Raw genomic sequence first — 27,767 nt, forward strand, 5'->3', positions numbered from 1 at the left:
AATCAACCTAACCCGCACATTTTTGGACTGTGGGAGGAAACCGGAGCGCCCGGAGGAAACCCACGCAGACACGGGGAGAATGTGCAAACTCCGCACAGACAGTGACCCGAGCCGGGAATCGAACCCAGGTCCCTGGAGCTGTGAAGCAGCAGTGCTAGCCACTATACTACCGTGTGCTTTCTATATGCAGCATTGCAGTATTATATTCCTTCATATTCAAATATCTTACTGAGGTAATTGATCAAGCTACACTCGCCAGGTCTGGCAGTGTGAGGACTGACTCCTTCATTCCAATCAACAGCACAAAGTACGCAAAATTGGACAATGAGACGCATAGGGTGGGGAGGCTAGTTCTGATGGCAGGTAATAGGTCCGCACCACATTGACTTGCCATCTGACAGTCCATTGTGTCAGGACAATAATCACTTCAAAATAAGAATTCAATTTATTTTAATGAAACCATTCACTGTTAAGTGTAAGCAGCCAATGAAGGACTGTTGTACCTGATTGTCAATGAGGCTGCCGTGTGAAACATTAATGATCCAGGTCTAAGTTACATATCCAAATTTGCAGATCACACAAAATTAGGCATAAGTTGTGCAGAAGAAATTGCCGAAGGACCTTCTGTGAATGGACAAAAGTGTGGTGAATGCAGTTTAATGTGGAAAGGATGAGGTCATCCACTTTAGATCTGAGAAAGACAAATCAGAATATATTCTCAGTGCTGGAACACTAGAAGCTGAAGAGGAACAAAGGGATTTATTGAGGTGTCCATGTATACAAACCACTAAAGGCCTGTGCATAGATATCATACAGTCATCAGAAAAGGCTAATGGAATGTTTTCCTTCATCTTAAGATGGTTGCAATTCCAGAATGAGGAAATAATGCTTCTGTTGTACGGAGTCCTGATTAGGCCAAGTTGTACACATCTAGTATACTGGGTTCAGTTTTGGCACTGATCCATAGGAAAGATATTGGCTTTGGAATGCATACTGCAAAAATTCACCTGGAGGACACCAGGGTTTAAAGGGTTAAATTTAGACATTTCTTGAGTTGCCTTGCTATTAAAAGGTTGAGAGGTAAGCAGCTGAGGGCAATGATATTGCAGTTGCCAGTACCTTATCTGAAACCAGCAAACTTGGAATACACCAGGGACTTTCTGGTCTGCATGGCTGTGTTCTACATCAACCATGACAGGAGCTGGACTGTTTAAAGTAATGGCCGGTCAGTCAGTCTTTTCATCCCTTGCTAAGCTATTCTGTTACTGAGGTAGCAGTTTGGTGTAGACCTGGCACTGGACGAGAGATCACATTTACATACAAGTGATGGCGTGTTAAATGAAATATATTTTGCATTCTCATAGTAATAAAGATGTATCTGTGTTTAGGTGGGAGTACATGGAATTCGAATAGAGTTTGTGAACGAGAAGGGGGCAAAACGCACAGCAACGTACTTGCCAGAAGTGGCCAAGGAACAGGGTAGGTGTGACCCACAACCTGGGAAATCTATTCTTTTCATCCTCTGTTTCTATCTGTTTATTGAGGGGCAGAATCAGGAGGCCAAGTAGTGAAACATAACTGCAGTGGAGTCGCACCACCATTTCACCATGAACTGAACACCATTGTGAGCAGGAAAGGGGAATAAGCGTTGTTCAGGGAGTGAGAATTGTCTGATGAGAGGAAGGTGGTAGCATTGTTTTGGGGGGTGAGCAGGAGGCTGTGCAGTGTTATGGATGGCGGGGATATTTAAAATCTCTGCAAGTCAGTGAACTGAAGACAGACGTTTAAGGGGGTGTGAATCAGTTGTATCTACCCTTTGCCACTTGATCTCCCGACTACTCATCGCTAGATTCAAACTGGAGCTGGCAGCCAGAGGTCCAAAGGCTCCAGAGTGAAAAGTTAAGTGGGCAGTTTAAATCACAGTCGATGGCGGCACACTCATTCTACTGTTGATCAGAAGATCTGCTCTTTTGAGAAACCTCATTATTTTGATTGTATGTATATATGTAATTCATTTATTTAATAGTCTGTCCAACTTGCTTTATGTAAATTCAGTTAAAGTAAAGCATTACAAACAATATGTATCTCATTTTCCCCATGTATTTTCCTTTTGCTTTATTAATCTGCAACTTGTGTATGTGGCCATATACTAGTGACCTTGCTAGTATTGGAGCCTCACTGCATGCATTAGCCGATACTAAGGTATAGATTTGTCCCTGGCATTACCTGTGTATGTGTTTGTTTTGCAGACTGGGACCAGATTCAGACCATAGACTCTCTTCTGCGTAAAGGAGGTTACAAAGCTCCAATCACAAATGAATTCAGGAAAGCAATCAAACTCACCAGGCAAGTAATGTAGAAAATCTATATTCAAAACTGTATAGTTTTACTATAACTATATTCAAAACTATATTTACTCTAACTATATTCAAAACTGTATAATCTGTATGAAGAGATTGGAGGCCAATAACACAAATGTATCTGTGTAAAGACTGATGACATATTATCTGTGTGTAGAGAAATTGGAGGCATGTGAGACACAAACCTATACAGAGAGACTTGAAGCTGGTAAGGTGTCAGTAGCTCCAGAGAGGTGAAGCCCCGTTTTTGTTTAGTTTTGACATGCATCAACTAAAGGTGCAAAACTTACCTTAATGGTTATCTCTGATTAATTCTGGAGAATCTTCAGTTGCCAAATGACCTTCTCGCTTCCTTGAGTTATGCTGGCAGGGGTGATGCTCATTGTGATTATTGGCTGTTTGGGCTGCGTGTTTGGAAGGGTTTGAGGTCATAGAGGTTTACAGCATGGAAACAGGCCCTTCGGCCCAACTTGTCCATGCCGCTCTTTGTTTTTAAAATCCCTAAACTAATCCCAATTGCCCGCATTTGGCCCAATCCCTCTATATCCATCGTACCCATGTAACTATCTAAATGCTTTTTAAAAGACAAAATTGTACCCGCCTCTACTACTACCTCTGGCAGCTTGTTCCAGACACTCACCACTCTGTGTGGAAAAAATTGCCCCTCTGGACACTTTTGTATCTCTCCCCTCTCACGTTAAACCTATGCCTTCTAGTTTTAGACTTCCCTACCTTTGGGAAAAGATATTGACTATCTAGCTGATCTGTGCCCCTCATTATTTTTATAGACCTCTATAAGATCACCCCTCAGCCTCCTACGCTCCAGAGAAAAATGTCCCAGTCTATCCAGCCTCTTCTTATAACTCAATCCATCAAGTCCCGTTAGCATCCTAGTAAATCTTTTCTGCACTCTTTCTAGTTTAATAATATCTTTTCTATAATAGGGTGACCAGAATTGCACACAGTATTCCAAGTGTGGCCTTACCAATGTCTTGTACAACTTCAACAAGACGTCCCAACTCCTGTATTCAATGTTCTGACCGATGAAACCAAGCATGCCGAATGCCTTCTTCACCACTCTGTCCACCTGTGACTCCACTTTCAAGGAGCTATGAACATGTACCCCTAGATCTCTTTGTTCTGTAACTCTCCCCAACACCCTACCATTAACTGAGTAAGTCCTGCCCTGGTTCAATCTACCAAAATGCATCACCTCGCATTTGTCTAAATTAAACTCCATCTGCCAGTCGTCAGCCCACTGGCCCAATTGATCTTGATCCCGTTGCAATTGGAGATGACTTTCTTCACTGTCCACTATGCCACCAATCTTGGTGTCATTTGCAAACTTACTAACCATGCTCCCTATATTCTCATCCAAATCATTAATATAAATGACAAATAACAGTGGACCCAGCACTGATCTTTGAGGCACACCGCTGGTCACAGGCTTCCAGTTTGAAAAACAACTCTCAACAACCAGCCTCTGACTTCTGTCAAGAAGCCAGTTTTGTATCCATTTAGATACCTCACCCTGGATCCCGTGAGATTTAACCTTATGCAACAACCTACCATGCGGTGCCTTGCTAAAGTCCATGTAGACAACATCAGCTGCACTGCCCTCATCTACTTTCTTGGTTACCCCTTCAACAAATTTATGAGACATGAGGTGGTATGATAGATTGGTATTAGGGGGGAATCTATTGATAGGTTTCAACTCCACTGTCCCTCGACTGAAACCATTTTGAATATGCATGCCCCTAACCTTTTACTGGTTTGGAGGAACTGGAGTCTGGGGCTATGAGTCATTGTTGCCTCTCAACAGTTATAGGTAATCTCATTGTGAGTGACGAATGGCCCTTGTTTTCCCTGAGAATATTCCTTGGGGAGCAGAACTTAAGGCTGAATCCTTTCTGTTATGTTGCGCACTGGAGTTCTAAAGGAATCCCTCTTTGCTCTGAATCCAGATCTGAAAATGTCTCCGTTAAAATACTACTGTACAGGTTATGATTACTAACCAGTTTATTTGCATTTAAGTTATTTACAAAGAAATATTAGGCAAACTACAAGATGAGTTTGCCAAACGTGGACATGTAGATTGGAAAGTCTCCTTTAGCTATTTTACGCACATTTCTTTGATTGTTACAAATGTGTAGCGGTCTCTCCGTTTTCAGGGATTCTTAAATATAGTATATGTCATTCTTCTTTAGTTTGGGTCACTGGCTGTCAGAGAATTTTATGATGTTTTTGCTGTTTGAAGAGCCCTGGAATATGTTGTGCAAGGTACTCTTCCTAAAATGTTGCTTCAAACATTCCCAGGTCCAATTTAAGATTGTCTCAGGAAGGATTCCGTAAGAGAAAGTATATCATGGGCTAGATACAAGGTATAGCTTCTTCTGCAGGGTAAAGCTTCTATATTAATAAAATAACTCTGCATTTCATAACCTCAGGACACTCCAAAGCATAACACAACTAACAAGTACTTTTGAATTGTAGTCATTGTTAGAGTGGAGGGAAACTCGACAGCCACATTGCTGTTCGTGGGATCTTGATCAGCAACAATGAGATAAATGACTGGATGGGGTTGTGGAATCTTTTACATCCACTTCAATGAGCAGATGAGACCTCAGCTTGAGATCATCCAAAGTTTACACCTGTAGTAATTTGGTTCCACCAGTTATTAAGAACAAAGAATATTTATTAACAGTAACAACTATATACAGAGCAATGCAGATGCAATGCTTACAGTCATGCCTCCAGGATCTAACTGCTGGGACAAGCCCAGACAAGTTGAAGTGAAGCCCCAACTTGGTTCCCAATTGATCAGCCAGACATCACAGCACCTCTGATCAAAACTGTACTCCCCTGGTACTGTAGTGAAGAAGTGCCAGTCTAGATTGTGATCAGTTCTTTGGAGTGGGGCATGAATTCACAAACTTTTGACTCTGAGGGAAAAGTTCTACCAATAAGTCACAGGACTACTTCAGGTATTACTGCCAAGTAAAGTACAGAATAGATTACATGCAGGTAAAACTACCTCTTCATTGTCCTCAGAACAGGTATAATATGGTAAATCTACTCTACTTATTGAGCCTTTTCAGTTAAGGAAATTTAATCCCTTGAGATGTTTTCTTCTACATTGAAGATGTCACATACCAGGTTGTTACGCAGTGAGTAGGTGCAAGGTGCAACTCCCTGCACCTTGGGCGGCATGGTAGCAGAATGGTTAACACTGCTGTCTCACAGCGCCAGGGACCTGGGTTCGATTCCTGGCTTGGGTCACTGTCTGTGTGGAGTTTGCACATTCTCCCCATGTCTGCATGGGTTTCCTCTGGGTGCTCCAGTTTCCTCCCACAGTCCAGAGATGTGCAGGTTAGGTCCATTGGCCATGCTAAGTTCACCCCCAGTGTACCTGGACAGATGCCGGAGTGTGGCGACTAGGGTATTTTCACAATAACTTCATTGCAGTGTTAATGTAAGCCTACTTGTGACTAATAAATAAACTTTACCTCAACTGATTGCGCTGTTAAAGAATGTGACATAGGGTTATTGACTAAATCTTTAAATGGTGAGTTTTGTGTTTACCAATGCCAGCAGTTGAAATTGCTGAATGATGGCCATTTTCTTCCTTACAGAATGAATGGAAAGAAATTTGATTTGGTAGGTCATCCTGGTCTGCTGTTGATAATTAGCACAAAGACAGATGTACTCTCCTTTACTGGGCCAGGGGCTTGGGTGGAGCAAGAAAGAAAAAAAATAGTGAAAGCAGAAATGGAAAAGGCATGAAATAAAAGCAGGAAATAGACCTGCAATGGGGTCTGTCAATATTTGAAAAGAAGAACAAGTTAACCTTTCAGGTTTATATCATTTGTTCCAAATCTAACTGCACAATGGCAACCTAAGATCCATCATTTTAGATGCTGACATTCTGGGAAGCAAATTGAAATAGCAAAGGAAGGAGGTTTCTTGATGGCAGATGAAAATTCTAACTTGATAAATGATTGAATGTGGGACTTGAATCTGGTTACTTCACTTTGAAGCTAATCAACATTTTGAATCTTCAGGTATTCTTCCATTATAGAAAAGTAGTGGATGTATTTTCAGGCTGCTTAAATAGTCTTTAATTGACTGAAATAGTCTCACCTATGCCATATGGACATCAGTGGTTCAAGAAGGCAGCTCACCACCACCTTCTCAAGGGCAATTAGGGATGGGCAATAAATGCTGATCTAGCCAGCAACATCCCACGTCCGATGAAAGAATTTTAAAAAAGGACATAATGTGAAAGCTTCTTCAATGGTTGTAACCTTCTTTATAGTAATTAATAGTATGGGTTAGTCCCATAAGGCGAGAGGATTGAACAACTCCCACAACCGGTATGATGAAGGATCATCAATTAAAAGCCGAGCTCCGGTCTGTATTTTCCTGGAAGCACCTGGAGCAGATTTTGAACCCTGAAACATCTGACTTTGAAAATTGCACCACTGACCCAAAGGAGTGCTTCCTTGGAAGTGATAATTGAATAGCTCAGTTGTTGGACAATGATATCTGATTCTCTCTCGTGCTGAGTTACCTTTCCTTAGTCAGAGCAGCTATTGGACCACTACAATTCACACTGACAATCCTGGGTTAGATTGGAGAGTGGGGAGGGCAATCATCAGTAATTGCTGCTGATTACAGTCCGCTTGTGGATACTCGTTTCCTCACAGGATTGGGATCAAGTCGGATGCTGTGCTGATTTTAAAGGGCCCTGCTGACACTCGCTTCTTCAGGAAAGTAGCCTCTTTGGGAAGGTGGTTTGGATTGGCTTGCCATCATTGGTCCACGTTTTCAGAAAGCAGGGTGGGGGTTGGTGTAGCAGGTACATTCAATTGTGTCACTTGTCTGTTTGAATCTAACCAGAAACAGCCATGTTAATGTGCTTCCATTTATTTTTCTTCAGGTACCGCAGTGAGAAAGTAACAATCAGCTATGCTGAGTACATGGCCTCTCGACAACACTATTTTCAGAATGGCACCCTCCATGCTCCACCTCTCTACAATCATTACTCCTGACAACAGGCTGCACGACCAATCACGGGACTCCACCTATGACCTCATCGGGGGTGATGCCTCCACTTCCTGGTCTAGTTACTTTTACTACTGCACTATTTTATGATGCTAGCTTCCGTTGCCAAGCACGCCTTCGGTCAGCGCTACCTCAGACAGACTTGGCAACGGAATGCTGCGGTGAAACAGTAGGATATTGTTGGGGGACGGGGAGGGATTTCTATCAAATCTTGTTTCTGTTTCTATACTTGTTTACCTATGTTTGCCTTACTTTGGTAACTTGCAGGACTCCAAATATGAACTGCGGGTTTTAGTACTGAAACCATTGATGTGTGTAGGGTGCTCAGGCTCTTGACAATGGACAGCGTTTCCACTTAGTTGCTATTTTCAGTTGTGTCTCCCTAAGCCACATGGCAAGGTCACTGGTTTTCATGTGCGACGTGATTTCCCCAAAACGCTGGTCAAAATAGGGGAAAATTCCAAAGTCCTGTGTAATAAAAATGGAGTTTGAATTTATTCAGTCAGCACATACCAATGATCTGCCAATAGGTGCAACTGAAAATAGGGTCAGAACAGAAATGTTTTCCTTTGTTTCTTACAAAGTCCTGTCCCCTGTGACACAAGTATTAACTTGAAGCATATAACAGGATTTCAAGCCGACATGTTGTGCGTAATTGCCATCTGCCATTTGGCATGCGATTGCGTGTTGCATGCCTGCAGGTCAAGTAAAAACCAAGTGTAGATGCTGGATTTCTCTGCACATTATACAAGAGTACAGCACAGTCCCAGTTCCAGCAGTCACTCTGGCAATAATCCGGTTATCTTTTAATGAACAGTATTGGAGGGGCATTAAAATCTAATAAGGTTTTTTTTTGGCCTCATTTACTACTTGTATATCTATAGCCCAAACGTACACGTTTTGTGAATGAAAACCCTTTGATAAAGTGAATTGTATTTAATCTGTGTCTCTTGGTCTGTGTATGACATTACATGCCTGTTTTTCATAGCCCTGCTCTCTCTGGAATAATCCTGCTCTCAGTGCAGAAACTTTTTCCGGTAGACAAGGCACTGAGTGCTAACGTTTGAGTTTAGCACTGTGGAGCTCGGGACTCTTTCACATTCAGAGTCCTGATTAAATGTTCAAAGTCAGTCCCTCCTATTGCTTATTGGGTAAAGACACTGCCAGGAGCAGCACTAAGTGACAAGAGCATCCTAGATTTGAATCGCAGGCTGCGCTGAATGACCTGATCACCATTCAGTGCCCTATAATTGACCTCAGTACCCCCAGGTCTAGGGAAGGGGGAAAATCAGTCAGTTCCCACTGCTGGTTACAATCTGGTTGAGTCGTGCTGGAAAATGCCCATGTTTTTGTGAACAGTTGAGGACAAGATCAGGTTTGGCAGTGAGGACGTATATGATCAAGTAGCTTTTGGGTGTTTTCTCTTTGAGCTCGCGTGGAACAAATGAAGGGTAGAATACAGGAACTGGTATCACTTATTCCCACCATTACCGTACTTAAATTTAAACAATCTAAATGACTGATAACTATTAAGGGTATTATTTCAATGGCTGTGTTCTTTTAATGCTAAAATAACCCACAATTAATCATATTGTCACCTTAAATTTGCCTAGAAATGAGTCAGCTCTTTATCTTATCTGACACAGATGCAAGTAAAATATTATTTGTAACTTCTTCACTTAATGTCCATAAAGAAAATCATGACCAATTGACCACAAAATCTCTGCTGCACAATATTTTAGTGCAGTCAATGTGGTCAACTTTAGCCCCATCTTTCACTCCGACTGGTCAGTAATTGATTCAAACATCACTCCTATGAATTCTGGGTGGAAGCTGATTAATTGTTCCAGCTCAAAATCCCAAGTAGGTCAGCTGGGGTTGAGTGAGTAGAGTCAGGTCAGTAATATTGTGTGTTGACAATATGGTCAGAGACATCAATCGGAGAAAGAGAGGACAAGGGAGACTGACATAACAAACACTTATTAACATGACAGCTCCATTGATGGAATGGCTGTGTCAGTGGGTAAGTAGTTACTCAATAGAACGCCAGACAGAATATGATGTATTATCAGTCTGACAATTTAATTGAAAGATGTGTGTTCCTGTCAGCTGGCAGTTAGGAATACCCTACCGGAAATCAGGGATTTTTGATTCCATATACCACCTCCAATCGATTTAGGAACAAGAGGAGGCCATTCAGCTGCTCAAGGCTGTTCCATGTTCATTTAGATTGTGGCTGCTCTATAGCTTAACTCTATTTACCTGCCTTGGTTTTCTTATCTCTTGATATCGTTACCTAACAAAAATATCTATCCATCTTAGATTTGAAAATTTCAACTTACACTACCAGCCTGAACAATTTTTTTTTTTGGGGCAAGGGGAAGGAAACGTTCCCGTTTTCCACCATCCTTTGTGATAAAGTGCTCCCTGGCATCACCTCTAAATTGTCTCGCTCTAATTTTAAAGTTGTGTATCCCCTTTATTCAGTACTGCTCCAACAGTGGAGATTGATCTTAACCAAGCCTTTAATCACCTTAAACACCTTGATTCGATCACCCCTCAATTTTCATTATTCAAGAGAACATAGAATCATAGAAACCCTACAGTGCAGAAGGAGGCCATTTGGCCCATCTAGTCTGCACTGACAACAACCCCACCCCAGGCCCTATTCCCACAATCCCATACATTTACCCTGCTAATCCCTCTATTCTACACAGCCCGGGAACATGAGCCTAGTCTATGCAACATGCCCCCATTTAACCCTTTAAGCTTTGGCGTGGTTTTGTACTGCAGCTCCTCCCAGGCCAGTGTATTCTTGCTGAACTGTGGTGCTCAGATTTGAATACACGACTTCGCTTGAAGTCTAACTGGAGCTCTGCAACTATAGCATTGTCCGTAGGATTTTAATGGTTTTGATATATGCCCCCTAAATCACTCTTCCATAGTTTCTAGCTTTCCGCTATTTAGAAAATCCTCTGATCTGATTATCTTTGTTCCAAAATGGATGACCTCACACTTTCCCACTCTGAATATCTGCCACGGTTTTACTCAGTTAATCTTTCAATGTAACTTTGCACCGAGGTCTTAAATCTCTATGTGCATCGTTGTGCAACTATTAACCACCATGAGTACACACAGTTGTTGCAAAGTGTCTGCTTCGCAGGAAACCACTTTGGGCTGCTTTATACTGCACTTTAGTGCAGTGGCTGCCTTTTTGGCAGAGGATCAAGCACCAACTGTGCAGATGGTCGAAAGCACTTAATGTTCATGAAGTCACCTAAAGCAGGAAGGATGTGATTTAAAAGCCTGTCCAAAAAGGTAAGAACTTGCATCTTGTTAGCTTTTTTTAACTATCAAAATCCGACTGACAGTGGGAGACAAGGTAGTGTCTGCAGGTGAAATATGCAGAGCTGTCTCTGACATTGCAGGCAGTGAAAATGGCTCGATCAAAATGTTCCATATTGCAAATTAATTACATAGAGATCTGTTCTGCATTTCTAATACTTGTTTTCTTTTTAATCTCCATTTATCTTGTTTCGCTTCTCTATTTCCTCTCAACTCCCTCAACTTCTTCACAATCTCTTTTCTCCTTTCCTCCACATATTTACCCCTTACTTCCCTTCCTTTCCTTTCTCCTTTTCCTGCCTCTATTCTCCCCAGCACTTGATCCCACTTTGTGTGTGTTCCTGTGCTTCCCTGCTTTCCCCACTCCTTACCTTTATCTCCCACTGCTTTTTCACATTCCCTCGCTAGTCAGAAGTGTCTCCTGTTCATTCTCTCGTTTATCCCCATAGGAACAGGAGGAGGCCATTAAGCCCATTTAATGAGATCATGGCTGATCTGTGGCCTAACTCCAGCCAGGAGGCCCCCCCATCCCATCCTCCTGCCCCCCCCCCCCCCCCCCCCCCCCAAGTCTTTGACCCATATCCCTTAATACCTTTGCTTCACAAAATTGATCTATCTCAGATCTGAAGATAGTTAAAGTAAAGTTCATTTATTAGTCACAAGTAGGCTGACATTCACACTGCAATGAAGCTACTGTGAAAAACCCCTAGCAACTGATCTAACATCAACAGCCGTTTTCGGAAGAGAATTCCAAACCTCTACCACTTTTTGTGTGTGGAAGTGCTTCCGAACATTTCTCCTGAATGGTCTGGCCCTGATTTTTGCACCATGCCTGCTAGTTCTAGAATCACAGTAAGAAGTTTAACAACACCAGGTTAAAGTCCAACAGGTTTATTTGGTAGCAAAAGCCACCTTTTGCTACCAAATAAACCTGTTGGACTTTAACCTGGTGTTGTTAAACTTCTTACTGTGTTTACCCCAGTCCAACGCCGGCATCTCCACATCAGTTCTAGAACCCCCAACCAGTAGGAATAGTTTATCCTTATCTACCCTTGTTTTCCTGTAAATATCTTGGAAATTTCGATTGGATCACCCCATCACCTAAATTCCAGAGAAAACAGGTCTGATTTGTATAATCACTCCTCATAGCTAAACACCTGAAGTCCAGGGATCATTCTTGTAAAGCTATGCTGCACACCCTCCAAGGCCAATATATCCTTCCTAAGGATATTCTATCCCTTCCTATCCCTCACACCACCCCTCCTGCGGCCTCTACCCCTCCTCCCCCCTTCCTGGTTGCCCCTCCTCCCCCCTTCCTGGTTGCCCCTCCTCCCCCCTTCCTGGTTGCCCCTCCTCCCCCCTCCCCGGGTTGCCCCTCTCCCCCCCCCCCCTCTTCCCGGTTGCCCCTCCTCCTCCCCCCCCCCTTCCCGGTCACCCCTCCTCCTCCCCCATTCCCGGTTGTCCCTCCCTCCCCCCCGGGGCGGACCCTTCCCGGTTGCCCCTCCCCCCCGGGGCAGACCCTTCCCGGTTGCCCCCCCCCTTCCCGGTTGCCCCTCCTCCCCCAGGGCGGACCCTTCCCGGTTTGCCCCCCCCCCCCCGCCCCCCTTCCCGGTTGCCCCTCCCGGGGCGGACCCTTCCCGTTTGCCCCTCCCCTCCCGGGGCGGACCCTTCCCGGTTGCCCCGTCCCTCCCGGGGCAGACCCTCCCCCACCCCCACCCCTCCCGGGGCGGACCCTCCCCCACCCCGGCCTCGCCCTTGCCCCCCCGGCCCCAGGCCGGCCCCGCCCTGGCCTCTCCCCCGCCCCGGCCCCGGGCCAGCCCTGCCCCTGCCCCCTCTTCTCCCCCTTGCGCCCTGGCCCATCTGCATTCTTTTGATGTGTTAAAGATAGGCAGATAGGAAAAACATTACTTGGACAGGGCTAACTTTCTATTTTGAAGAGGTTAAGTTGTACTTTTATAATAAACTAATATCTGTTTGACAGAGAAGTGGATTGTTTAATTGGTTTAAATTCCTGGTGTTTGCAGTACAGTGGACAGCTGGTGTTACTGAAAATGCTGAACCTGTGTTCTGTCCTCTCTGACTCAGGAGAGGGGGATGATACATCTGGAAATGCAAGCACCAGTTAAGCAATAAGTAGTTAAGAGATTAGTTTAAATGTTAAGTACTGTCATTATTGAGGAATTGTTGAAATGCTTAAAAGGAAAATAGAGTTGTAACTTAAACACATGAATAGTTGTGTTGAAATTTCATTTAAAACATCAATAGTTATGTTGAAATTGCACTGTGGTATTAGCAATTAAAGACGTGACATTCCCCTGTCCATTTTTTTCGGAAAGACATCTGCTATTTGAGTTAAGGTCTTTGGAACTTCCCGTGTCCATCTTGTTGCTAATATATACAGCCCTTTTTAAAAATGTTGTCCCTGAATTCTAGATCCAAAACAACACGACTCTTTGTCGATGGATCTTCAGCGGCACCAATTTCTTTAGCCTTCTCTTGGTAGCTCATTCCCTTCAGACTCTGAACTTAGTATTATCACTGTGTGTTTTGTGAGCAGCCAGAATTGAAGAGTGCACTGTCAAGTCCTACTATGGAGCCTCTGTACACTCCTGCCACGCTGATTTTTCTTTTTAAATTGCAAGTTGTTGAGATGTTGAAAAGAAATAAGTCTGCTATTATTTCTGCATACCTTTCTTACTCTCTGCTAGTTCCGTCTATTTGTGATGCCCTTTTTTAAGCTCACGTGGATACAGTTACCAATGAATTTCATTTGCTTTCTGTCTTTCTTTGTTCCGCAAATCTTTTGCCCCCCTCACCCCCCCAATCTCTATTGCTCTTATTCTACTGTCACTGGGAAGTTTAACTAGGAAATTGTGAATTGCTGGTCTAAATTGTTCACTACTGGGATGAGTCTGTTCTACAATCCACATATGCTTTGGTTCAATTCATGTGTGAGAGTAAGAGTGAGAAAGAGATTGTTAAACCACAACTTGAAGTCACATTAATGGGAGAAAATTTGTATTTTACTTCTTTTGAAGCACTCAACTATTAAGTGCCCTGTTTTGTAAGGGCCAATACTGGCCTTTTCAAATAAGATTGCTAAGGTAGGGGGTAATATATTAGCATGGATAGAGATTGGCTAACTAATAGAAGACAGAGAGTTGAGATAAGAGGAGCATTTTCAGGGTGGCAATCTGTAACTAGTGGAGCCACAGGAATCAGTGCTGGGGCCACAATTATTTACAATATATATTAGTGACTTGGACAAGGTAAGTGAATGTACTCTTGCCAAGTTTGCGGATGACAAAAATAGGTAGGAAGGCAAGTGAGGATGACAGAGTCATCTGCAACAATGACTTTGTGATGGGCAAGTACCAATTGTAAATTGTAATGTGTTACTTTTTGGGTTTATTTAGGAAATGGGGTTACATATCAATTAAACATGTCTCGCACAACTTTCAGTGTACTGAGAAATATTATTGCTATTTTCCAGTGTCTATGCACTTGGCATCCTAACATGTTCAAGTAGTAACATTAGATTAACCTATTCTTCGACTATGTGTGCGGTCTATCTTTGCCCTTCCTCTTTATTAAGAAACAGAAAATTTAATGTTCAGAAGGAGGCCATTTGGTCCCTTGTGTCTCTATAGAAAAAGAGCTATCCACTTGTCAGCTCTTGGTCCATAACCCTGTAAGGGACAGCAGTTCAAGTGCACAAATGAGATGAGGATTTCTCCCACTATGACCCTTTCACCCTCTGAGTGAAAACCATTCTCTCAACTTCCCTCTAATCCTCTTCAAATAAATTTAAATGCTTTAAATCTATGTCTTCTGGTTGGTGATCTCTCTGCTAAGGGAAACGGGTCCTTTCTGTCCACTACCAAGGTTTCAATTCTACAACTTAATTCAATCTCCCCTCTGTTCCAAAGAAAACATTGAATCTTTTCTCATAGCTAAAGTTCTCCATTTTTGAAGACATCTTTGTAAATCTCCTCCGTACCTTCTTGAGAATCAACGAGTAGAAGTAATAGTGGTTTGTTTTCCTACATTCTTTGCTGGGATGTGAGTGTCACTGGCAAAGCCAGCGTTTATTGTCCATCCCTAATTGCCCTGGAGCAGAACATTTCAGTGAATAGTTGGATCTGGAGTCACATGTAGGCCTGATTGAGTAAGTATGGTAGATTTCCTCTCCTAAAGGGGCATTAGTGAGCCAAATGGGTTTTTATGAGGATCAATGATAGTTTCATGGCCACCCATTACTGAGACTAGCTTTATATTCCAGATTTATTAATTGAATTTAAATTCCGCCACCTGCTATGATGATTTGAACTCGTGTCCCCAGATTCGTTAGCCTGGGCCTCTGGTTTACTTGTTTAGTGACATTAGCACTGTGCCACCAGCCAGTTGCTGGTTCTGTCCCACACCTTCCTATGATGACCAAGGCCCACTGACTGCAGTTATAGCAGACCCTGATCGCCCCCCCAGTGTCAGTACCAGGGTGATCCTTTCAGAGTTTCAGACTATTATACCTTTCCTAACATGTTGGCACAGGACTATTGGCAAGTTAGCACTGCTTCTTCACAGTATCAGCGACCTGAGTTCAATTCTGGCCTTGGGTGACTATCTGTGCACATTCTGCACCTTCTCCCTGTGTCTACGTGTTTTTTCTCCAGGTCCTCCAGTTTCCTTCCACAGTCCAAAGATGTGCAGGTTAGGTGGATTGGCCATGCTAAATTGCCCCTTAGTGTCCGAAGATGTGGAGGTTAGGATTAGTGGGGTAAATATGTGGGGATACAGAATAAGATCTGGGTGGGATGCTCTGTCAGAGAGTTGGTGCAGACTCAATGAGCCAAACGGCTTCCTTCTGCACTGTTATGATTCTATGAACTATCACTCCTGCTCTATCATTCAGCTGTTCTAATTCCTCTTGTGCATTGCCATACCTGGAGATTTGTGCAAGTGTAGAGCACCCTGTTTGAATGAGGCCAGGGGAGTGGGGTGGGTGGGGAGGCGGGGGTGGTGGAAGGGAGACACATTGCAGATGTCAGTGATGTTTATTCCCCTGTTGGATGTCAAATCATCCATCACACAGTGTTGTGCTTTGTTCCTGCATCTTCTGCTGGTCAACAGGGGAAGTTAATACTGTAGGTCAAGGCCACACAGCTGACCAACTTTTGTCTTCTGTTTTTCCCCCTCTCTCTTTTGTATCTACCATTAGTATCCCTCTCCTGAAAAATGCACAACTCTTAATCGTACAATCCTTGCACACTACTGCCCCAATCTCTAACCTCCCTTCCTTTCAAAGTACTTGAATGTGTCACCTCCCAAAACAATGCCCATCTTTTCTGGAATTCAATACTTGAATCCTTCCCATTGGGTCCCCACCTCTGCCACAGCACCAAAATGGCTCTTATCAAAGTCATAAATGACATCCTGGCAGGAATTTTAACTGTGATGCGCTGTTCTGGCAGTGGACCTGGAAGCATGCATCACGTCTGCTCTCTCGATTTTGACTGGTTCCCAGAAGATTCTCTTCTCATCATTCTCGACTAGTCTTTGATGCAGTTGATGACTCCTTCCTCCTCCAATTCTTTTTTTTATCTAACCACATCCAGAGTATCATTTGCAATAGCTTCTCTTTTGGCTCCCACTACTTCCAGTCTCCCCCAAGGAATTATGCTTGGCTCCCTCCTATTTCTGATCTACACATTGCCCCTTGTTGGCATCATCCAAAAGCACAGTGTTAGTTTTGATGTGTACATTGATGCCCAGCTCTAGCTTCACTATTGCTAAATTACTGGATGAGGAAACACGACCTCTAATTAAATATTGGGAAGTCGGAAGCCATTGTTTTTGGTCCCCCCCCTCCAACTGTGTTTCATTGCTACTGAATCCATCCCCCTCTGTCTGTTCAGTCTCAAAGTAATCTATTTGCAACCATGGTGTCATACTTGACTCTGACATGAACCTCAGACCACACATTTGCGCTGTCATTTTTTCCACCTCTGTAAAATCACCCGAGTCTTCACATTCTACTCTCTAAACTTGAGGTCATCCAAATCTCAGCTGCCTGTGTCCTACATCTCACCAAGTCTTGTTCACCCATCACTCCTGTGCTCTTGCTGACCTACATTGACTGCTGGTCAAGCAACATATGGATTTTTAAAACTTTCATCCTTGTTCCCATACCCTTCCATGCCCTCAACCCTTCCTATCTCTAATCTCCAGCCCTACAACCCTTCAAGATATCTGCAATTATTTAATTCTAGCCCCTTCAGCATCCTTGATTTTATTCACTCCACCATTGGGTCCATGCCTTTAGATGCCTGGACCACAATTTCTGGAAGTTCCTCGCCTATACCTCTCTTCCTCTTTCCATCATTTTCCTCCTCATTGAAACCTATCTCTTTGACAAAGTTTTTGACCATCTGACCTCACATCATCTTAAGCGGCACAGTGTCATATTTTGTTTCATAATGTTTACAATGAAGCATCTTGGGACATTGTATTAAAACTCCATATCCATGCAAGTGTTTGCTCAAAGAGGTCATCTGATGTCTCTTTGGGAATAGTGTGATGACCCCGATGGTGTTCACGACTCTTCTTCCATGTCTCTACTTGCCTTTGTAATATGTATTTCTGGAGTTGGATTGGTATATACGGAGCACAAATAACTAGCAGCTTGAGAGAGATGCATCTGAGCATTGGTAGTTAGCTCAGGTCTTGTATATGTGTGAGTTATACACAGCAATTCTGACAGGTGGATTTTACAGTCACCTCCAGGTAAGTTATTGTAGAATTGCCTTACCTCTAATCTTGGCTATTCATTCCCCTGACTCTTGTTTAGTCAATGTTCTGACTCCTGCATCTGATCTGATGCTGAATTATATCACCCTGCCTTGATCAAAATGGAACGTTTCTTTAATCTGTTTTCAGTGCTCAAGTTTTCAGACTTTTTGTAAGCTTCAGTTGGAGTGCCTCCATCAGGCTCCTTTGATATTTCTTTCCTGGGATTTACCTGCCTTATTACAGGGGAATACACAGGAAGCAAATATCTTTGATATTTTTATTGCCAATGAACTCATACTGTCCTGTGCCGCACCGCATACACTTGTCTCCCCTATTCTACTTAGCTAAACTGATAGTTGTATTTTGTATTCCACTTTCACAGCTCTGTGTGCATGTGTGTGTTGTCCTATTCTAGGTGCTACATGGAACTTGATGCTTGTGTTCATAAGATAGCGATTGGGACTAGGAATTCCAATTGCATATTACTTCCTCCACACATTCCTAGCCAAGGAACATGTGGACCAGTTGTATCTTTTGCATTGCTGTCCTGCTAACCGAACGTTGGTCTAATCAGATGCTTGTGCCTCAGTACCATATTCATATAATGCACTTCTTCACTGAGCTATCTACAGAACTTGATCTTGTGATCTTAGAGTTTCTTGCTGGGGATGATGGAAATCTTCTTGCAGACTCTCTTGCTGGTGTGGAAATCATTGACAAGGCAGGTGTAGTATTTCCCACTGATCACTTGAGCGACTTTTTTGACCATCTTAGTCCTGACCCATCTTGGATTCCACCGAGGGAAGAGATCTTGTACTGTTTGATCTCAGCTTTATGCTTTGAATGGAATGATAAGGTGTAGTTATTCCCCATAATCAAGGATTTTCTGTACGGAGATGTGGCTGGAGCCAGATGACCAGTAGAATGCACAAAGCTCCTGTTCAAGGATGTTTCCAAGTCTGATGTGAAGGCCCTAAGCATTAATTTTCACACCCAGGATGCTTACACTCGATTTAAAAGATCTTTTTATAATTTTGGGTCTCAGTAGTACTCTCATCGCTGAGTCAGAAACTTGCAGTTGCAAGTCCCATGCTGGGACTTGAGCATGGGCGGCACGATAGCACAGTGGTTAGCACTGCTGCTTCACAGCACCAGGGACCTGGGTTCGATTCTCGGCTTGGGTCACTGTCTGTGTGGAGTTTGCACATCCTCCTCGTGTCTGCGTGGGTTTCCTCCGGGTTTCCTCTCACAGTCCAAAGATGTGCGGGTTAGGTTGATTGGCCATGCTAAAATTGCCCCTTAGTGTCCTGAGATGTGTAGGTTAGAGGGATTAGTGGGTAAATATGTAGGGATATGGGGATAGGGCCTGGGTGGGATTGTGGTCAGTGCAGACTCGATGGGCCAAATGGCCTCTTTCTGCACTGTAGGGTATCCATGAAAATCAAGCCTGACACTTGAGTGCAGTACTGAGGGAGTGCTGCACAGTCAGAGGTACCATTTTTGGATGAAATGTTAAACTGAGGTCCTGGCTGCCCTCTTGGGTGGATGTAAAAGATTCCATGGCACTATTTGAGAGAAGAGTAACAGAGCTATTCCCGTATCCTGACCAATATGTATCCCTCAGTAAACATAAATAAAATTATCTGCTCGTTATCACATTGATGTTTGCGGGATTTTGCTATGCACATACTGGCTCCTGCATTTCCTTCATTACAAAAGTCACTACACTTCAAATAAAAAGATAATTAATTGGCTATAAAGCACTTTGAGACATCTGGTGATGGTGAAAAGTGCCGCATAAATGCAAATCTTTCTATTTATTGACTGATGTAGTGGGTTATATATTGAACTTTTACCTGCATTTAAGTTTGCACTTAAATCAGACTGATGAGAAGAATAGTCACTTCACTCTGGTAATTGTGTTTTATGTGGGATGGGTTTGGGATGCTCAATCCAGTCAGAGATTTACAGCATAGAAAGAGGCCCTTTGGCCCATCGTCTTAGGGCAAGACCCCCCCAGTATAAAACTACCCCCTATCTCAGTGCTTACCCTACTCCGAGAGGTCATAGGAAAGGACATATTTACCACAGAAACAGTAGAGGATGCTCTCCTAATGGTAGGATCTATGAAACAGTTAGTGGTATAGTAAAGTACTTATGTTCATCATTATCAGTGAAATGATTCATGTTCTGCTGAAAAAAGAAGCATACTGTCGCAGCTTTTCATCTTGTATTCATCAGAACAGACACAAGAATGCCAAATTTCAAAGGGAGCAACAATTTATATCGCATGAGAAATTGGTGTTCCCTTTGAAATTTGGTATTCTCGTGTCTGTCCTGATGAGTGCAAGATTAAAAAGCTTCAATAACACATCTTGTTCTTTTCAGCAATACTCGAGTTCTATACTACCAACTTATTCGAAATGATTCATTTCATGAGAAATAGCTGCCAGAGGAAATCTTCTCACTGCAATCGTAAGATCGCTACAGAGGAAATCTTTTCTACAATTATTTGAAGCTAGTAGTATGATCTCTAAACTGTTATAACCTAGAAAGCACTGCCTGAATGTAGAATTGATGGTAATTTTCAAAAAGAAATTGGATATAAACTTGAAAAGTAAACATTTGCAGGGCTGTAGGGAAAGGGCAAATAAGTGGAACTTTTTGGATAGCTCTTTCAAAGAGCCGAGGCAGGCACAATCGGCTGAATGCCCTCTTTCTGAACGCTCATAATTTGACCTGCCCATCTTCTGGTTCTTGGTTAGCCACCACTGCCAATCCAGCAAGAAGATGGGCTAGAGAGTTCTTATTCTCCACATTTGTGGAATGGACAGGAGTTCTCTCTGTCTATCATTGGTCTGCGTTTTATCAGTGACCGTGGAAACTTGTCACATTGGCTGAGAAGGGAGGAAATACTTATCAATATATCTTGTTACTTCCCAAACTGCATGAAAGATGTCAATCTGCAATGTAGTCTGAGAAGGTGATCAATCCTAGTGTAAGTTAATGGTGCCTTCCGCTTTAGCAAAGTAACAATGCTTCTACATCCTTGTGTGTTTGTTAGATACAATACTACGTGTTAAAACACACAGTAATAAGCACAATAGTAACTACTGTGTACTATCATGAAGACGAGTGTAGTCGCAGTATTGTGTGCTGTCATGCTTGGTAGGAACGATACTGAGCTATATACATATGGCAGTTCTGTTTTCCTGGTATGTACAATATTAAGTGTTCTGTTGTAGCGTAGATAATGCTGTTGTATTCTTGCTCACAGTAAGTAGAGCTTACCAATAATTAAATATTCTCTTGCAAGGAAATCAGAAGGAAAGACACCCTTTCTTAAGATGGTTTGGATGTCATTAACATTGAGATTAATTTTTATCCCTTCGAGAAGTGTTTTGTGGTTATGTTGTGTGTGCCCTGTCTAAGGAATTCGGGTTTCCCCCCATTAATTGGAAAACATTCTTTCAACATTGTGTCATGCCTTTGACTGTTGTTTTTTGCTGATTGAAGTAGTTATAAAATTGTTCATTTCTTTAATGCGCTGTGTAATATGGTAGGAAGTCTCACAACACCAGGTTAAAGTCCAACAGGTTTATTTGGTAGCAAAAGCCACTAGCTTTTGGAGCGCTGCCCCTTTGTCAGGTGAGTGGGAGTTCTGTTCACAAACAGGGCATATAAAGACACAAACTCAATTTACAAAATGTGAATTCATTTATCAAATCTTCTGTAAGGACAATAGTTCCAGTTTCATCAATCTCTCCATGTAACTGAAGCTTCACATCCATAGAACCATTCTTGTGAATCTCTTCTGCTTCCTCTCCAATACCTTCACATCTTGCTTAAAGTGCAAATGCTCCATTTTAGACCAATCAGTGTTTTATAAAGATTCATCATAATTTCCAGGTAGTTGTTTGGTAGTACAGAACTTGAGTATTATTGAAAAATGCAAGAGGGTGCTGAAAGTGGCAAGTTGACTCTGATTGGTAAAAAAACAATTGGGAAAAAAAGGCGTTGCCACGGAGAATGCACCAGTTAATGGTGACTGATGGTTAACTGCCAAGCATTGTTTGAAATTTAAATTGGGCAGCTTGACTCTGGTCAAGTCATTGCCCTGTAGAATGAACCAGTGAATGGCTATCAGTTATTTTGTTTAGTTGAAACAGGCGCAATGTGTGTACTTGTACTTTCTGTAGGCAAAGAAAAGAGCCCTGTGTATTAACATATGCAGCTTCTTGAACACACAATTGAGCCACACTGTGAGCCCGACTATCTTAAATTGGTTGTCAGCGTAATTGAATTAGAGCAAAATAAGTCTTCCATTCTGTTTAATTTGTGGAACTTTTCAACTTTTGTCATCTAAAACAAAAGACTGAATTAACCGGTGCGGAACATAGTAGCTGCTAATGTGCTGTGGACATGCAGAGATTAATCCAAACTAGGAACACAATGTAGGAAAATACTCTATGTTCTGGATTTGCTTTCCTCATGTGGTCTTGAGATCTTTTCAGTAATCCAACTTGTTCGCTTTGTCAGATTTGGGATTCCATCAGTTTCCAAATTTCCCATTTTTTCCACTCCATTCCTAATTTTGACATGCATGGATTTATAGCCTTCAATACATCTTTGACTGCACTGATGCCAACTTTTCTGCAAGCTCAAGATTTTTGGTAGTGCCTTGAATGAAAAGCAGCAACTGAGCCTTTGGCATCACAACTCTCATGGGACCCAAAGCAAAATAGAAGTCATTGTGTCCCTGAGCTTTCAGCTGCACATCCAGGTTCTCAGAAATATCCTCCATACATTCCTCAATAGTTTACCATGACAAGAAAATGTTTCCAAGCTCTTTTTCTTGTCTGGGCACAAAATCATGGCCGATTTGCCAAACATTCCTTTCTAAATTCTTCTTCAAAGAGTCATTTTCTATTCTTGGTGATTTTGTATGCAATCACTTAGCTTGTTCTCCTAACTCCATCTTGAATTGCTGATAGCAGATTGCCTTATTTAAGGAGGGATATACTTGGATTGGAGGCAGTTCAAAAAATGTTCATTATGAAAGGGTTGTTTATGAGGAAAGGTGAAGCAGGTTGGGCCTGACTGATTGGAGTTTAAAAGAATAAAAAGTGATCTTATTGAAACATGCAAAATTCTGAGAAAGCTTGACAAGGTAGATGCTGAGACAATGTTTTCTCTTGTGGGGGAATCTAAAAATAGGGGGCACGGTTTCAAAATAAGTGTTTTCCCGTTTTACTTATGGAATAGGAGCAGGTGCCCCTCACACCTGCTCCACCATTCAATTAGGTCAATGGCATTTTCTGACACTATCCTCTAAATATTCGTTCAAATATGCAGTATTGGTTTGGAGCCAGAATCCCCCTGCTCCTGCAATTCTCAGGCACAGCAGGAACCCGGCGTAAATCATTTCTGGTCCTCACAAACTGAGACCAGTCGTGATGGCCATGCTGAGGAGGCTCAGAGGCCATTGAAGCCCCCAGGTATTTGGGGAAATGGCACTGCTCCCTGGCATTGCCAGGTTGGCAGTGCAAAAGGGCAGGGCTTGAAAGTGGGGGGGGGGGGGGGGGGGGGGGGTGCATGGGGGTGCCTACTGAAAGGGAGGTGGGTTTTGACAGCCCTATAGCAAGCGGGGTGTTACTCACTGGTGGGGGTGGGGGCGGGGGTGCTGGTACCAACGAGTGGGGGAGGGGTGGGGAACCTGAGGCCAGTGAGGTGGGGGGGGAGGTCTTGGCTGGCAAGTAAGGGGCGGTTGGTGGTGTGTAGGGTTGTCTGGAGATCGGAGCACCCAATTTTTGAACTGCTGGCCTTGCTGGCAACTTTAGGTCCCAATTCCACGAAAAGTTGTAAGTGTGGGTGATTTTCCCCGGCTCCAAAAAATTTTCTAAGTGTTGGTGAATTGCAAACTGAATTGCACCAACCCTCGCAGTAGGAATATCACCTGTTTTCCCCCTGGGGGCACCATTTAGAAATTGTTTGGGAGAATTCCGCCCATATTCTCAAGGTTGAGTTAGACAGTTTTTTTGGTCTGCAAGGGAGTTAAATGTTACAGGGGTTTGCGAGAAACAGGAATGTGGAGTTAAAGCTACAATTAGATCAGCCATGATCTTACTGAATGGTAAGAAGTCTCACACCAGGTTAAAGTCCAACAGGTTTATTTGGTAGCAAAAGCTACTAGTTTTCGGAGCGCTGCTCCTTCGTCAGAGAAAGGAGAAAGACACTAGTAGGTGTGGTATATAGGCCCCCAAATAATAATGTTGAGGTAGGGAGGGCTGTAAACAAGCAGATAAGGGATGCGTGTAAAAACGGAACGGCAATAATCATGGGGGACTTCAACATGCACATTGACTGGCAGACTCAAGTCGGTAAGGGTGGAATGGAGGAAGAGTTCTTAGAATGCTGTCGGGATAGTTTCCTTGAACAGCATGTTACGGAACCGACGAGGGAACGAGCTATTTTGGATCTGGTATTGTGTAACGAGGTAGGTAGAATTAAGGATCTTATTGTGAAGGACCCTCTTGGGTCTAGTGACCACAATATGGTCGAATTTCTGATTCAGATGGAAGAGGAGAAAGTTTGGTCTCAAACCAGTGTCCTCTGTTTGAACAGAGGGAAATATGATAGGATGAGGGATGAATTGGCTAAGGTAGACTGGGAGAGCAGGCTGGCAGGTAGGATAGCTGAGGAACAGTGGAGGATTTTTAAGGAGATCCTTTTCAGTTCTCAGCAAAAATATATTCCAGCAAAAAACAAGGATTGTAAGAAAAGGGAGAACCAGCCGTGGATAACGAAGGAAATAAAGGAGAGTATTAAAATAAAAACAGCTGCGTACAGAGTGGCCAAAAATAGTGGAGAAACAAGTGATTGGGAAAAATTTAAGAAACAACAAAGAGAGACTAAGAAAGTGATAAAGAAAGGAAGGATAGACTATGAAGCTAGGCTAGCAATTAATATAAAAAATGATAGTAAAAGTTTTTATAAATATATAAAAAGGAATAGAGTGGCTAGAGTGAATGTTGGACCCTTGGAGGACGAGAGGGGGGAGTTAATAGTGGGAAATGAGGATATGGCTGAGTCTTTAAATAAGTTTTTTGTGTCGGTCTTCACGGTGGAGGACACAAATAGTTTGCCAAATATTAACGATAGAGGGTTGGCAGCAGGAGAAATACTTAATACGATTAATGTTACCAGAGAGGCAGTGCTGGGTAGACTAATGGGACTGAAGGTGGACAAGTCCCCGGGTCCGGATGGAATGCATCCCAGGGTATTGAAAGAAATGTCAGAGGTAATAGTGGATGCGTTAGTGATTATTTATCAAAACTCGTTGCATTCTGGGGTAGTGCCGGTTGATTGGAAAACGGCTAATGTTACGCCGCTGTTTAAAAAAGGAAGGAGACAAAAGGTGGGTAATTATAGGCCGGTCAGCTTAACGTCTGTAGTAGGGAAAATGCTGGAATCCATTATTAAAGAGGAGATAGCAGGGCATCTGGATAGAAATGGTTCGATCAATCAGACGCAGCATGGATTCATGAGGGGAAAGTCGTGCTTGACGAACATGTTGGATTTTTATGAAGATGTGACGAGGGCGGTTGATGGAGGAGAACCGGTGGATGCGGTGTTTTTGGATTTCCAAAAGGCGTTTGATAAGGTGCCCCATAAAAGGCTGCTGAAGAAGATTAGGGCACACGGAGTTGGGGGTAGTGTGTTAAAGTGGATTGGGGACTGGCTATCCGACAGGAAGCAAAGAGTCGGAATAAATGGGTGTTTTTCCGGTTGGAGGAAGGTAACTAGTGGCGTGCCGCAGGGATCGGTACTCGGGCCGCAACTGTTTACCATTTATATAGATGATCTGGAGGAGGGGACGGAGTGTAGGGTAACGAAGTTTGCAGACGACACAAAGATAAGTGGAAAAGTGAATCGTGTGGAGGACGGAGAAGATCTGCAGAGAGATTTGGACAGGCTGAGTGAGTGGGCGAGGATATGGCAAATGGAGTATAACGTTGAGAAATGCGAGGTTATACACTTTGGAGGAAATAATAACAAATGGGATTACTATCTCAATGGAAACAAATTAAAACATGCTACCGTGCAAAGGGACCTGGGGGTCCTTGTGCATGAGACGCAAAAGCCCAGTCTGCAGGTACAACAGGTGATCAAGAAGGCAAATGGGATGTTGGCCTATATCGCGAGGGGGATAGAATATAAAAGCAGGGATGTCTTGATGCACCTGTACAGGGCATTGGTGAGGCCGCAGCTGGAATACTGTGTGCAGTATTGGTCCCCTTATATGAGGAAGGATATATTGGCATTGGAGGGAGTGCAGAGAAGGTTCACCAGGTTGATACCGGAGATGAGGGGTTTGGATTATGAGGAGAGGCTGAGGAGATTGGGTTTGTACTCGTTGGAGTTTAGAAGGATGAGGGGGGATCTTATGGAGACTTATAAGATAATGCGGGGGCTGGATAGGGTGGAGGCGGAGAGATTCTTTCCACTTAGTAAGGAAGTTAAAACTAGAGGACACAGCCTCAAAATAAAGGGGGGTCGGTTTAAGACAGAGTTGAGGAGGAACTTCTTCTCCCAGAGGGTGGTGAATCTCTGGAATTCTCTGCCCACTGAGGTGGTGGAGGCTACCTCGCTGAATATGTTTAAAGCGCGGATGGATGGATTCCTGAGCGGTAAGGGAATTAAGGGTTATGGGGATCAGGCGGGTAAGTGGTACTGATCCACGTCAGATCAGCCATGATCTTATTGAATGGCGGGGCAGGCTCGAGGGGCTAGATGGCCTACTCCTGCTCCTATTTCTTATGTTCTTATGTTTCTTATGTTCTTATGTCAGGTAAGTGGGAGTTCTGTTCAGTGTAAGTGGGAGTACTGAATGGTGGTAGGGCAGGCTCAAGGGGCCAAATGGATTACTCTTATTTTGTATTTCTGTTTATTTTGATGTTGTTAGTTCTGTGCAAAAACAGCACTTTTTGTATACAAGCATCCATGTCAACAGTTTTCTTTGCTATATATTGATGGACAAGTTCTTATATTTTGGATGCATGTTTACTCTCAAAATGTGGAGATGCCGGCGTTGGACTGGGTAAACATAGTAAGAAGTCTCACAACACCAGGTTAAAGTCCAACAGGTTTATTTGGTAGCAAAAGCCACAAGCTTTTGGAGCGCTGCTCCTTCGTCAGGTGAGTGGGAGTTCTGTTCACAAACAGGGCATATAAAGACACAAACTCAATTTACAAAATAATGGTTGGAATGTGAGTCTTTACAGGTAATCAAGTCTTAAAGGTACAGACAATGTGAGTGGAGAGAGGGTTAAGCACAGGTTGAAAGAGATGTGTATTGTCTCCAGCCAGGACAGTTAGTGAGATTTTGCACGCCCAGGCAAGTCGTGGGGGTTACAGATAGTGTGACATGAACCCAAGATCCCGGTTGAGGCTGTCCTCATGTGTGCGGAACTTGGCTATCAGTCTCTGCTCAGCGACTCTGCGTTGTCGTGTGTCGCGAAGGCCGCTTACCCGAAGATCAGAGGCCGAATGCCCGTGACCGCTGAAGTGTTCCCCAACAGGAAGAGAACAGTCTTGCCTGGTGATTGTCGAGCGGTGTTCACTCATCCGTTGTCGTAGCATCTGCAAGGTCTCCCCAATGTACCATGCCTTGGGACGTCCTTTCCTGCAACGTATCAGGTAGACAACATTGGCCGAGTTGCAAGTGTATGTACCGTGTACCTGGTAGATGGTGTTCTCATCCACCAGGTGCATGGTACATACACTTGCAACTCGGTTAACGTTGTCTGCCTGATATGCTGCAGGAAAGGATGTCCCGAGGCATGGTACATTGGGGAGACCATGCAGACACTACGACAATGGATGAATGAACACCACTCGACAATCACTAGGCAAGAGTGTTCTCTTCCTGTTGGGGAACACTTCAGCAGTCACGGGCATTCAGACTCTGATCTTCGGGTAAGCGTTCTCCAAGGTGGCCTTCACGACACATGACAACACAGAGTCGCTGAGCAGAGACTGATAGCCAAGTTCCGCACACATGAGGACGGCCTTAACAGGGATCTTGGGTTCATGTCACACTATCTGTAACCCCCACAACTTGCCTGGGCTTGCAAAACCTCATTAACTGTCCTGGCTGGAGACAATACACATCTCTTTAACCTGTGCTTAACCCTCTCTCCACTCACA

The 27,767-nt window shown here is 43.3% G+C and overlaps 1 protein-coding gene across 6 annotated transcripts in view; it reads left to right on the forward strand.

The window, feature by feature from the left end:
- The window catches only part of LOC144491415 (AMMECR1-like protein), a 66,843-nt gene extending 56,417 nt beyond the window's left edge, over positions 1–10,426 (forward strand). For 5 of the 6 annotated variants that reach the window (XM_078209206.1, XM_078209209.1, XM_078209210.1 and 2 more), the window contains 3 exons: positions 1,389–1,479; positions 2,250–2,346; positions 7,300–9,619. In XM_078209206.1, the coding sequence (XP_078065332.1) occupies positions 1,389–1,479; positions 2,250–2,346; positions 7,300–7,411 (300 nt within the window). In that variant the 3' untranslated portion in view covers positions 7,412–9,619. Of the gene's footprint in view, positions 1–1,388; positions 1,480–2,249; positions 2,347–7,299 lie in introns of all 6 variants that reach the window. The other variant, XM_078209208.1, reaches the window with a different exon arrangement.
- The last annotated feature ends 17,341 nt before the right edge of the window (positions 10,427–27,767 follow it).

The sequence above is a fragment of the Mustelus asterias genome, chromosome 3 (assembly GCF_964213995.1).
Source record: "Mustelus asterias chromosome 3, sMusAst1.hap1.1, whole genome shotgun sequence".
Classification (NCBI taxonomy): Eukaryota; Metazoa; Chordata; class Chondrichthyes; order Carcharhiniformes; family Triakidae; genus Mustelus; species Mustelus asterias.